This window comes from Eubalaena glacialis, chromosome 7, assembly GCF_028564815.1.
Source record: "Eubalaena glacialis isolate mEubGla1 chromosome 7, mEubGla1.1.hap2.+ XY, whole genome shotgun sequence".
NCBI lineage: Eukaryota > Metazoa > Chordata > Mammalia > Artiodactyla > Balaenidae > Eubalaena > Eubalaena glacialis.
The window spans coordinates 58,989,140-59,002,718 of NC_083722.1; the positions used below are offsets into that span (position 1 = coordinate 58,989,140).

Genomic DNA, 13,579 nt, shown 5'->3' on the forward strand with positions numbered 1-13,579 from the left:
CTTTGAACATGCTGTTCCCTCTGGAACCCATCCTTCCTCTTTTCATCTAGTTAACTTTCATTCGTTCTTCAGCACTTAGCCGTCTCTTCCTCAGAGAAGACTTCCCTCAGTGCCCAACAAGGAAAACTTGTCCCATTTATATTTATAGCATCATGCACCTCTCCTTCATTTGAAAATAATACATTAATTTGTGTAGATCATTTTGATTAATTTGCATGCATCTCTATATCACTAGATTATTTGCTTCATGGAGGCAAAGTGGAGGTTTGTTTTTACACAAAATATCTCTCTAGCACCTTAGCACAGACATGGCTTTTCATGCAGGAATGAGTTCTTAATCAATTTTCTCATCTGTTAAGTGGAGATAATTCCTGCCTTACCCATCTCACAGTACCACTATCAGATCAAACTGTTCTTTGAATACTGCAAAGTGTCATAAGACTATTCCATTATTTATGATGACACTGCACAAATTAAACCATTAAATAGAAGTTCATTAAATAAAACTTCACCTACTTAACAAAATCTCTAATCCATAGTCCTTGTAAAATTCCATTTAAAGGTACTCACACACTTGGGTTTAATGCTTCTGTCATAAATCTGGCCACCAAGGAGTAATAATCAAGTCCAGCATATAACTGGTTGAAAAATCTTGGATGGTCTGTAAATTGAAACAGAATATTAATCTACACAGCAGTAAAAAAGAAAGAAAACTATTGACACAGAATAACATAAGTGAATCCTTCAGACAATGTAAGCAGCTGGATACAAGGACTATACAATGCATGATTCCACTTATATGACGTTCAATATGGGGCAAAGCTGATTTGTGGAGTCAGAGATTAGAATTCCGGGTACCTTTGGCAAGGAGATACTGATTAGAAAGGGGCTTGAGGGAGCCTCTGGAGTCCCAGGAATGGTCTATATCTTGCTCTGGGTGATGGTCACTTACATGCAGATATGTACAAATTCACTGAGCTGAGCACCTGAGGTTTTCCACTTTCCTGAATGTAAATTATACCTCAATTTAAAAAAAGCATTTAAAATATTGTCATGCACAAGGGAAACAAATGTTGAAGACCCATTTCATAGCCCTGTCTACTGAACAATACGTTTCTAAGCAAAACTTGAGCACTCTTTTGAGAGCTTTGCTTTACCTGTTTCTTTTTAAATACAACCCAGACCCAAACCAGAACCTTGAGAAATGGATTATTTGAGCAGTTTGTCCACATATCAAAGCCTGCTGCTACCTTTACCTTCTAAAAATATCCATGTTAATTTCCCTAATTTAAACACATTTCACTCACCAACAGGGTTCACTTCAGGCTCCTGGCAGTGAGTGGCCTTTTAATTTTTCAGACTGGACCATTTTTTATAGCGCAACTGGCATCGTGTTGATGGAGTAAGATGTGACTCATCATGCAGCTTACATAAATTTTCTGATTCAATGCACTTCAAAGGCAGTTGCCTTTAAGGCTCGAAAAACTTCAGTTCCAACTTTCTATTTTTTTCCCTCCTATAAAAGGTCTCATAAAGGTTCTTGGCTTTACACAGTGTGAATATTCACACCAAACCCCAGGCTAACGGCTGGCTTGACATTCTCAATCATAGGAAGCCCAGTGTGACAAAGAATAAAGAGGCAGGAGGCCTATTTCTAAATTTGGGTATTTGGGAATCATTTTAGTTAGTGACCTCTCATTGCAACTCACAGCATTTGGTTTTGGGGTTTTTTTCTCTTTAAACCAGTTCAATGAAAAACAAAAGTCTCAGAAGAAAATGTCTTTTCGTATAAAACATGGTAAACTTCCTCTAATCTGGCAAAGGAAACCAGACATTGCTACAAGTAATTTTAATAAGATTTTTTTTTAGTTCTGCGTTAATTTATGATTGATTTCCATGGTAACTTTATGGAAAGTATCCAGTAAACTGAAAAATCTACTGCATTAAATGTCATTCTACACTTCCGACATGCACTATAATAATGAGATATGTATCTCTGCTTTTGAAATGCTAACTGGTTTTTTGATACATATACCAGACTTTCCCAAGGGAATATAAACCAATTATTTTTAGCCAGGATTTTATTATGTTCTTTCCACTAAATTTAGTTCAGTGTCAGAACTCACAAAGCATAATGCCTGTATGGTCTTAAGCACTAGATTACCTTTATATCACACTGAGAAATGCATATTTTGGAAAGTTATTCTTCTACTTCTGAAACTTATTCACTGGGTATATAGGATATTAACAGTCAATTGGAATAGGACTTAAGCACAAGACAAAGATCATGTTACTGCATTTACAAAAGATCACAGTGGTTCAGCATTATTGTGAAACTATCAGAGCAAAAACTCACCATGCATTCATTTTCTTATACCTTCCGAAAGGTTTTTATCTTTTGATCCTGCTAGATTTGATCAAAAACTTTGGTACTTGCCAACTGCCAAGAGTACTTTACAAATAAATCTATCCCTGTTTATAGTAAAGACACCCTCTTGAACATTTTGGGGGGCCATATTCTGGGCGATCAAGATTTAAAATCCCTTAACAACTTCTAAAATCAAAATACTGTTTATCAGTTTGGACCAACAAAAGAAATGATAAGTGGCATCATGATACTGCTACTTATCAGGAGGATGAGGATTGCTGAAGAGCAGATAATATTTACATATGACCACTAATACCATCAGTTTTTCTATCAACCTATCTTTGGCCTTGACAAATCTATTTTACGGATTAGATGGACCATTGTCAAAACATCAGAACCACTATTTTTGATCCAGCTTTCTCATCCCATAAACAGCGCCCTAGTCGCCTTTACTATGAGGTAAATACAGGCTTAAGAAAATGGAAGAACGTGTTAGAGGCACGGATCAAGGGAGTCAGTGAAGTTCTTACTGGTCTTGACGCTGTAGCGTATGACGTCCTGGCAGAGTTCCAACAGCCGCTGGTGTGGCTCTCCTGTGTCCCTTAGCTCCAAGTCGAGAAGCTGTTTCAGCTGTTCAGGGGGCCGCCACTCACAGACCTGGAGATGCGGCAAAGGCACGGTTAACTGGGCACCCGCTAGAGCCAGGTATGGAGAGGATGTCAGAAGTGTGGCTCCTACCCTTGTGAAGCTTCCAGACAAGTGGGAGAGAGAGAGATTTAACCTGCAAACATAGTTCCCTGTGACCAGAGCTATGATGGTAAAGCAGATGTTGCTGGAACAAAGGAGGGACCCCATCTTACATTTGGGAAGATGTCCTGGAGGAACTGACATCTAAGTCGTGACATAAAATAAGAGTAGGGTGAACCAAGCAAAGATTAAGGGATGGGGTCATGCAAGGGGGCCTTCTAGGTGGGAGGAACAGCACAAGCAAAGCTGAGATATAAGGGCACCCACAGCCCTTCTGAAGAGTGAAGTCCATTGGGTGTGGCTTGAACACAGAGCCTGGGGGAGGGAGGGAGAAGTGAAGCTCAGCTCCCGGCATAACTCCTAACTTGTCTCTCTGCTTGTCCCCTGGCCCCGTACAATCTACTCTCAGCCAGGCAGCCAGAATCCAGAATGCTCCTCTTGTATATGAGCCACGGTCACCCCTCTGCTCAAACACCTCTGATGGCTCCTCATTCTTTCAAAGTAAAAGCCTAAGTCCTTATAATGACCTAAAACGATCCTGTACAACCTCCTTCCCTGGTGGCACTGCTTTCCTCCCAGCTGACTCTGCCCCCGCAACCTGGCCTCCTTTCTGTTTCTTAAAAGACCAGGCACATTCCCACCTTTGGGTCTTTGCCCTCAGCCTGGAATGCCCCCCCTCCCAATATCCTCATCACTAACTTCCTCACTTCATCCAAAACCCTTCTCAAATGTCACTTTCTCAATGACAGCAATCCTGAGTCCTTATTTAAAATCCCAGGCTGCACATTACCCCATGTCTAGCAATTCCCCCCAACTGTTTCTTCTCTTCCTTTTTCCATAGCACCTGTCACCTTCCAGCGTGCTGTGTAATTCATTTATGATATCCTACACAATCTCCATGAGAGCAGACATGTCAGTCAGTTTGCTCACCGATCCCAAGTAACTAACAGAGCCTGCCATAACAAGAGGTTATCAACAAAGATGTGTTGAACGAATGAATGAATGAATGAAGAGATAAACAAGGCTCAGATTGTGACAGGCTTTGTGTGGCATGTTACAGAGTTTGAACATGGCTCTAAAAAAACTGTTATGTTTTGGACAGGGGGATTATATGATCATATTTGTGTTTTAGACAATAGCTTTGGTTGCTATATGGAGATTCCAAATAAAATTGGAAATAAGAGGTTACTCTAATAAACCAGGCAAGAGAAGGTAGTAGTCTGGATGAGGCTAGCTGCTTTAGGAATGAAGCATATATGGAGATTTTGAAAACGCACCATCAATAGAACTCGGAAAGCGGTAGCACATTAAGGATGAGGGAGAGCAATGAGCCAAAGGCCATCCTGAGGTTTCCAGCTTGCACACGGGTTGATGGTGGATGGGGTGGGGTGGGGATGATGATTTTGGGGCATATTTAGTCCAAGGCACCTTCAGGACACCCAAAAGGGGTGTAGCAGTTGGTCTGAAGCTCTTGTAAAAGATCAGGAACAGAGTTCCAGGCATCCATTATAATATGACACAGGTGACACAGCTCAGGGGGAACCTACAGTAAGAGGGGAAGGCACAGGGTCTCACCTGGGCGGCACCAACACGTAAGAAATGGGCAAAGGGAGAGGAGCTCAGTTGTGAAGTGGAGGACAAGCCAGGGAGGCAGGGAGAATCTCAGAAGAGTTTTGTGCTACTAAACAAAGGAAGAAGGATGCTTGAAGGAGGAGACGGTCATCACTGTCAAATCCTGCTGCTACTAAAACAAGGAAAAAGAATGTTTTAAGGAGAAGATGGTCATCACTGTCAAATCCTGCTGAGAAGCCAACTTAGACAAAGCCTGAGAAGTGCTCCTGGGATTTATGAACAAGGAGGTGTTCTTGGCAAGAGCATTTGACTGAGGGAGGTGGGAGTGGAGGCCAGATTGCGTGAAGTGAGGATGTAGGAGGTGAGGAAGTAGAGGGAGGGGGGCAGTGTTGACAATCTTTAAAAAGTTTCGCTGTGGAGGGGAGGAGAGAGACAGGGGGGCCTCCAGGGAGTAAAGACCAGGATGTGGGAGGCTGTGGAAAGGAGGAGGAAACACCAAGTCGTGCGAGAGGTATGAAATCAAACTCTCAGCTTAGAACCATAATGGGCAGAAGTAAATCAAATGGGCTGAGCCCATCAAAAGGAAGGACTATGGATTCATGTAACGTGGATGAATCTCCAGCACATTTCGCTGAGAGAAAATAGCAAGACTCCAAAGGCTACTTGTGATATGATTCCATCTACCTTACCTTCGGAAAAGGCAAAAACCACAAGGACAAAAAAACCCCAAACAAACCACAGATCAGTGATTGCCAGGGGCTAGAGGTGAGGGGAGAGGTTGACTATGGAGGGGCACGGGGAAATATGGGGGGTGATGGATCTTAATCTGTATCTTAATTCTGTTCATGGTTACATGACTTGTCAAAACTCATAGAACTGCACACCAAAAGGAATACATTTGACTGAATGTAAATTACAGCTCAATTAAAAACAAACAAAAAAAGTGGCTGAGAAAAAGTGTCTATCAAAGAGGGCACTAGTAATAATCATCTAAGTGTGGGGACCCATCCTATCCTCAGGTCACCATTGAAAGGGGACTTGTTGAATCTCTGACCAAGTAGGCTAAGTCAGCAACATAAAATCCTCACCTCCCTCTCCCAACCTCAACATAACTTTCAATCCAGCTTCATATGGATGCACGTCTACTATATTGCAATGGGCTTGGGGTTGCTTAATTGACAACTTAGGACCTTAAGCATACCCTTCTCATCCTACCTCCAAGGGTCCTCTTAGTGTATTAAATACCTTATCCTATTACAACTCACTCTCTATCATTTACCTCCCGCTTTCTTCAACACACCTGTGCTGACTTCTCTCTGTCCATCAAAACCTTACTTCACCTTCAGACTCTGCATCAAAGTTCAAGGTGCCCATTCCTCAGTGAAATCCCCAAAGTCTGCCCAAATCACGCAGCATTTATCACATTCTTATTGGGACCCCCTGTTCTCTATCCCAACAAAAACTTGTTCTCCCAATGAGATTAAAATTCTGTTCAAAGCTGAACCTTTATCTTACTTTTCTTTATATCTCCCAGGCCCAAATGTAATGCTTTACCCTTAGCTAACAGTCAGTTAATATTTAATGACTGAATAAAGGCCGATATAAAAAAAGTTCCAGGGGAGTAGTTTACTCCAAAGTAAAGCAGGTCCAAAATATTCCCCAAGTACAAAGAAGACAGGAAAATATGCAATTATAAGTACATATCAGGAAACACCTCCAGTGACTTTGCCTTGAATTTAACCATTCCAAGATCATGGGTCATTTCAATCTATTTTCCTATTAGTTTTCCCAAATGCATGTTACCAAAAATTCAGAATACCACTTCACATTCAAAATCATTTTTTTAAATGACATTTATTTCTCCTGATAAAATTGAAATGAAAATCTCTCCCTCCATTTCCTGATAATCTGATTCCAGTATGAAAGGTGATAAATGTGATAGAGGTTAATTTTGAGATTTTAAGAGACGTATGGAGGAATCATTAAAAGCACAAACTCTGAAGCCAGCCTGCCTGGAGTTTAGTACCCGCTCTGAGACTTGCTAGCATGTGCTTTGGGGCAACGTACTTGACCTCTTGTGCCACATATTTTCCCCATCTCTAAAATGGAGTTAATAAATAGTACCTGCATCTTAGGGGTCTTTAATGATTAAATACACAAACACATGGATTAAATACACAAATACGTATGGAATAGTTCTTAGAATATCACCTGGCACGTAGTAAGTACTGTTAAGAATAGATGTTATTAGTGGTAATTCCAATATCAATTTGCATCTGAATTTGAGTGTGAATTTGAAACCTAGAACCAGTCATTGATACCAGTCAGAAGTCAGACTTAACAACCCAAGATTTCTAGTCTGAGCTCAGACAAGGTCCTGATAAAGACCCTCAGATAAATTTTTAAACTTTTCACACTTTTTCTACATTCTGCTTGGTTTTCCCTAGTAACATAAAGAATATGCACAAGAAAATGGAAAGCAGAGTGTGCCTTGGAGAGTGTAGAAATCAGATCATTGGGTGGTTTATAATCTGTATTGTTATCTGGGGCAGAAAGCTTCATCCTGTGCTTCACAGCCTTACCTGGTTAAACTCTGGGTCTCAGCCAATTTCCTGACACATGCTGGGTGGCAAAGTAAAAGTCAACCCTCCCAGGAAAACAGAGACTGGGTGGGGGTCTGGAGGCGGGGATGGGGTGGGGAGTAGATACAAACTTTTGTATCTGGGCATCCCCTTGAAACAAAGGTATAGAGGAAATGAAAGCATGATTCCCATTTCCCTTACATCTAGCCATCCAGGTTTGGTTAAAACCTATCTTTCCCATTCTTAGGGTTCCTTATAGGTTTTTATGTTTACCTTCTCATTGATGTCTGTAGCCTTCAAAACCACCTCTTCCATTATTAGTCTACAGGCCTCTTCGACAAATTTTTCCCCTGCTCTTGCATCTGTTGTGGGGCCATTCAGTATGACTCCATCCACGAAAACAGTGTTCTTCCTGCTGGGAACCATCTCTTGTGGATCGATATCTCCTGGAAGCACACAATCAAACCATGTTTGAGAGATAATCTAATTCGAGCACAGAACAAAACACAGGGGAAATGGCTCACCGTCCTACCTTCAAAGGGCATACCTTCTTTTAATACATTTGAGGCATTGAAGCTGACAGCTTCTTATGGTGCCCAATGGCATGACAGAGTTAAAGAAAGAAAGTTCCACTTTCCATTCCTGCAGCATCTTGTTTAGCATCAGGGAGCGTGGAGGAGCTCAAGCAACATAAATTCAACCCATTTTACTCACTCATACAAACATCTTTCAGACACATGTACAAAAAGATCTTTGTAAACACAAGCCCATGTCTATTTCATGGGCACACACTCTCTTGCAATTTAAGGATGACCATACATTTCCTTTTCATAAGTCATTCCAAAAGAAGAAGAAGTAATGTCAACATGCCTTTTCTCTTAATTTTACATTTTAAGCCTGTGATTAAATGCCCCTCTGCCTTGTCTATGAAACCCCTCGTTAAACCCACTCGGCCATTTCCTACTGGGAGAAGGAGAAAAGAATGTGAGCAGTGTCACAATTCCTGTAAACCTGTATTTAACACCTTTAAACTTTTCAAACTTGCAATTTAGGCAGAAGGATGGAGCACGACATTTTCAGGACTGGACAGTTGCCACTCAGTGACTAAAGGTTAAAAGTCAACATGGAAATCTATATCTTAGAATAAAGGTTACTGCCTACCCAAAATAGCCCTCCTCCAAAATAATTCTGGCAACTTAATCCAGATATTCAACCAATATCTGCCTCAAGCTCTGACTCGATTGTGTTCTCTTTTTCAATCACTATCTCTTTCCTCCTTATAATGTACATGTTCACTGAGTTGTGGAAATTTACAGAAACAATTTTTAAAAGTATTTTTCAGTGCCTCAGCTAGCACAGCACCTCACTTATTCTTTGTAAATACACCTTAAATATGCTGATGGTCTGTATGTATTTCAAACATTTTTATACTTACTGAGGGTTCTAACAGTATTAGACAAATAACATACAAGGGAACTCCCATAAGGTTAACAGCTGATTTCTCAGCAGAAACTCTACAAGCCAGAAGGGAGTGGCATGATATACTTAAAGTGATGAAAGGGAAGAACCTACAACCAAGATTACTCTACCCAGCAAGGATCTCATTTAGATTCGATGGAGAAATCAAAAGCTTTACAGACAAGCAAAAGCTAAGAGAATTCAGCACCACCAAACCAGCTCTACAACAAATGCTAAAGGAACTTCTCTAAGTGAGAAACACAAGAGAAGAAAAGGACCTACAAAAACAAACCCAAAACAATTAAGAAAATGGTCATAGGAACATACATATCGATAATTACCTTAAACGTGAATGGATTAAATGCTCCAACCAAAAGACACAGGCTTGCTGAATGGATACAAAAACAAGACCCATATATACGCTGTCTACAAGAGACCCACTTCAGACCTAGGGACACATACACACTGAAAGTGAGGGGATGGAAAAAGATATTCCATGCGAATGGAAATCAAAAGAAAGCTGGAGTAGCTATACTCATATCAGATAAAATAGACTTTAAAATAAAGAATGTTACAAGAGACAAGGAAGGACACTACATAATGATCAAGGGATCAATCCAAGAAGATACAACAATTATAAATATATATGCACCCAACATAGGAGCACCTCAATACATAAGGCAATTGCTAACAGCTATAAAAGAGGAAATTGACAGTAACACAATAATAGTGGGGGACGTTAACATCTCACTTACACCAATGGACAGATCATCCAAAATGAAGATAAATAAGGAAACAGAAGCTTTAAATGACACAATAGACCAGATAGATTTAATTGATATTTATAGGACATTCCATCCAAAAACAGCAGATTACACATTCTTCTCAAGTGTGCACGGAACATTCTCCAGGATAGATCACATCTTGGGTCACAAATCAAGCCTCAGTAAATTTAAGAAAATTGAAATCATATCAAGCATCTTTTCTGACCACAACGCTATGAGATTAGAAATCAGTTACAGGGAAAAAAATGTAAAAAACACAAACACATGGCAGCTAAACAATACGTTACTAAATAACCAAGAGATCACTGAAGAAATCAAAGAGGAAATCAAAAAATACCTAGAGACAAAGGACAATGAAAACACGACAATCCAAAACCTATAGGATGCAGCAAAAGCAGTTCTAAGAGGGAAGTTTATAGCTATACAAGCCTAGCTAAAGAAACAAGAAAAATCTTAAGTAAACAATCTAACCTTACACCTAAAGAAACTAGAGAAAGAAGAACAAACAAAACCCAAAGTTAGCAGAAGGAAAGAAATCATAAAGATCAGAGTGGAAATAAATGAAATAGAAACAAAGAAAACAATAGCAAAGATCAATAAAACTAAAAGCTGGTTCTTTGAGAAGATAAACAAAATTGATAAGCCATTAGCCAGACTCATCAAGAAATAGAGGGAGAGGACTCAAATCAATAAAATCAGAAATGAAAAAGGAGAAGTTACAACAGACACCGCAGAAATACAAAGCATCCTAAGAGACTACTACAAGCAACTTTATGCCAATAAAATGGACAACCTGGAAGAAATGGACAAATTCTTAGAAAGGTATAACCTTCCAAGACTGAACCAGGAAGAAACAGAAAATATGAACAGACCAATCACAAGGAATGAAATTGAAACTCTGATTAAAAATCTTCCAACAAACAGAAGTCCAGGACCAGATGGCTTCACAGGTGAATTCTATCAAACATTTAGAGAAGAGCTAACACCCATCCTTCTCAAACTCTTCCAAAAAAATTGCAGAGGAAGGAACACTCCCAAACTCATTCTATGAGGCCACCATTACCCTGATACCAAAAACAGACAAAGACACTACAAAAAAAGAAAATTACAGACCAATATCACTGATGAATATAGATGCAAAAATCCTCAGCAAAATACTAGCAAACAGAATCCAACAACACATTAAAAGGATCATACACCACGATCAAGTAGGATTTATCCCAGGGATGCAAGGATTCTTCAATATACGCAAATCAATCAATGTGATACATCATATTAACAAATTGAAGAATAAAAACCATATGATCATCTCAATAGATGCAGAAAAAGCTTTTGACAAAATTCAACACCCATTTATGATAAAAACTCTCCAGAAAGTGGGCATAGAGGGAACCTACCTCAACATAATAAAGGCCATATATGACAAACCCACAGCAAACATCATTCTCAAGGGTGAAAAACTGAAAGCATTTCCTCTAAGATCAGGAACAAGACAAGGATGTCCACTCTCACCACTATTATTCAACATAGTTCTGGAAGTCCTAGCCACGGCAATCAGAGAAGAAAAAGAAATAAAAGGAATACAAATTGGAAAAGAAGAAGTAAAACTGTCACTGTTTGCAGATGACATGATACTATACATAGAGAATCCTAAAAATGCCACCAGAAAACTGCTAGAGCTAATTAATGAATTTGGTAGAGTTGCAGGATACAAAATTAATGCACAGAAATCTCTTGCATTCCTATACACTAATGATGAAAAATCTGAAAGAGAAATTATGGAAACACTCCCATTTACCATTGCAACAAAAAGAATAAAATACCTAGGAATAAACCTACCTAGGGAGACAAAAGACCTGTATGCAGAAAACTATAAGACACTGATGAAAGAAATTAAAGATGATACCAACAGATGGAGAGATATACCACGTTCTTGGATTGGAAGAATCAACATTGTGAAAATGACTATACTACCCAAAGCAATCTACAGATTCAATGCAATCCCTATCAAATTACCAATGGCATTTTTTACGGAACTAGAACAAATCATCTTAAAATTTGTATGGAGACACAAAAGACCTCGAATAGTCAAAGCAGTCTTGAGGGAAAAAAACGGAGCTGGAGGAATCAGACTCCCTGACTTCAGACTATACTACAAAGCTACAGTAATCAAGACAATATGGTATTGGCACAAAAACAGAAACATAGATCAATGGAACAAGATAGAAAGCCCAGAGATAAACCCACGCACCTATGGTCAACTAATCTATGACAAAGGAGGCAAAGATATACAATGGAGAAAAGACAGTCTCTTCAATAAGTGGTGCTGGGAAAACTGGACAGCTACATGTAAAAGAATGAAATTAGAATACTCCCTAACACCATACACAAAAATAAACTCAAAATGGATTAGAGACCTAAATGTAAGACTGGACACTATAAAACTCTTAGAGGAAAACATAGGAAGAACACTCTTTGACATAAATCACAGCAAGATCTTTTTTGATCCCCCTCCTAGAGTAATGGAAATAAAAGCAAAAGTAAACAAATGGGACCTAATGAAACTTCAAAGCTTTTGCACAGCAAAGGAAACCATAAACAAGACGCAAAGACAACCCTCAGAATGGGAGAAAATATTTGCAAACGAATCAACGGACAAAGGATTAATCTCCAAAATATATAAACAGCTAATTCAGCTCAAGATTAAAGAAACAAACACCCCAATCCAAAAATGGGCAGAAGACCTAAATAGACATTTCTCCAAAGAAGACATACAGACGGCCACAAAGCACATGAAAAGATGCTCAACATCACTAATTATTAGAGAAATGCAAATCAAAACTACAATGAGGTATCACCTCACACCAGTTAGAATGGGCATCATCAGAAAATCTACAAACAACAAATGCTGGAGAGGGTGTGGAGAAAAGGGAACCCTCTTGCACTGTTGGTGGGAATGTAAATTGATACAGCCACAATGGAGAACAGTATGCAGGTTCCTTAAAAAACTAAAAATAGAATTACCATATGATCCAGCAATCCCACTACTGGGCATATACCCAGAGAAAACCGTAATTCAAAAAGACACATGCACCCCAATGTTCATTGCAGCACTATTTACAATAGCCAGGTCATGGAAGCATCCTAAATGCCCATCAACAAACGAATGGATAAAGAAGTTGTGGTACATATATACAATGGAATATTACTCAGCCATAAAAAGGAACGAAATTGAGTCATTTGTTGAGACGTGGATGGATCTAGAGACTGTCATACAGAGTGAAGTAAGTCAGAAAGAGAAAAACAAATATCATATATTAACGCATGTATGTGGAACCTAGAAAAATGGTACAGATGAACCGGGTTGCAGGGCAGAAGTTGAGACACAGATGTAGAGAACAAACGTATGGACACCAAGGGGGGAAAACTGCGGTGGGGTGGGGATGGTGGTGTGCTGAATTGGGCGATTGGGATTGACATGTATAAAGTGATGTGTATAAAATTGATGACTGATTAAAAAAAAAAAACAGTTATTATGCCCTGGAGTCCATCCTCTCCTCACAGTTAAATGTTTGGGATAATTCCATGGTTTTCTAAACCCTTTAATTCTATGACTGGCAAACTCAAATGGTGTCCACGAAGACAGATAAAAATGTCACAAGAAGATTCCCCAATTTGAGAAAGATAGAATCTGTAGCAAATGATCGATTTTTTATCCTCACACCCAAGGGTAAACCATCCAGAGCTCCCACGATGAATTTCAGTTCCATCCTTCACTTTCACTTATCTTTCACTTGAAAAGATGTATTTAACATGGTTTAGGACAAATGGTGAAGCCCTGGAGTTGAGCTTTTGGATGGAAATGCTCTACACCTAAAGGCACTTTCCTCCCCCCAAATTTTAGGTCCTAAAAATAAATTGGAAAAGAGGGCAATTATTCAGGGAACCCTGGTTATGTAAGTGGGCAGTGCTATTATTAAGCACACAGAAAAAGTTCGATTTTTTTCTAACCTCATTAGTAGGATTTCAGGTTTTTATTGCCCAGGGAATAGCAACCACTCTGTAGG

General features: G+C 39.4%; 1 protein-coding gene across 1 annotated transcript in view; it reads right to left on the reverse strand.

Moving 5' to 3' along the window:
• Window positions 1-7,710, reverse strand: part of GADL1 (glutamate decarboxylase like 1) — a 144,246-nt gene extending 136,536 nt beyond the window's left edge. The window contains exons 1-3 of the mRNA XM_061196452.1: window positions 7,543-7,710; window positions 2,899-3,025; window positions 571-661 (exon numbers count right to left, since the gene is read on the reverse strand). Of these exons, the coding sequence (XP_061052435.1) occupies window positions 571-661; window positions 2,899-3,025; window positions 7,543-7,695 (371 nt within the window). The 5' untranslated portion in view covers window positions 7,696-7,710. The remainder of the gene's footprint in view (window positions 1-570; window positions 662-2,898; window positions 3,026-7,542) is intronic.
• Window positions 7,711-13,579: the final 5,869 nt, after the last annotated feature.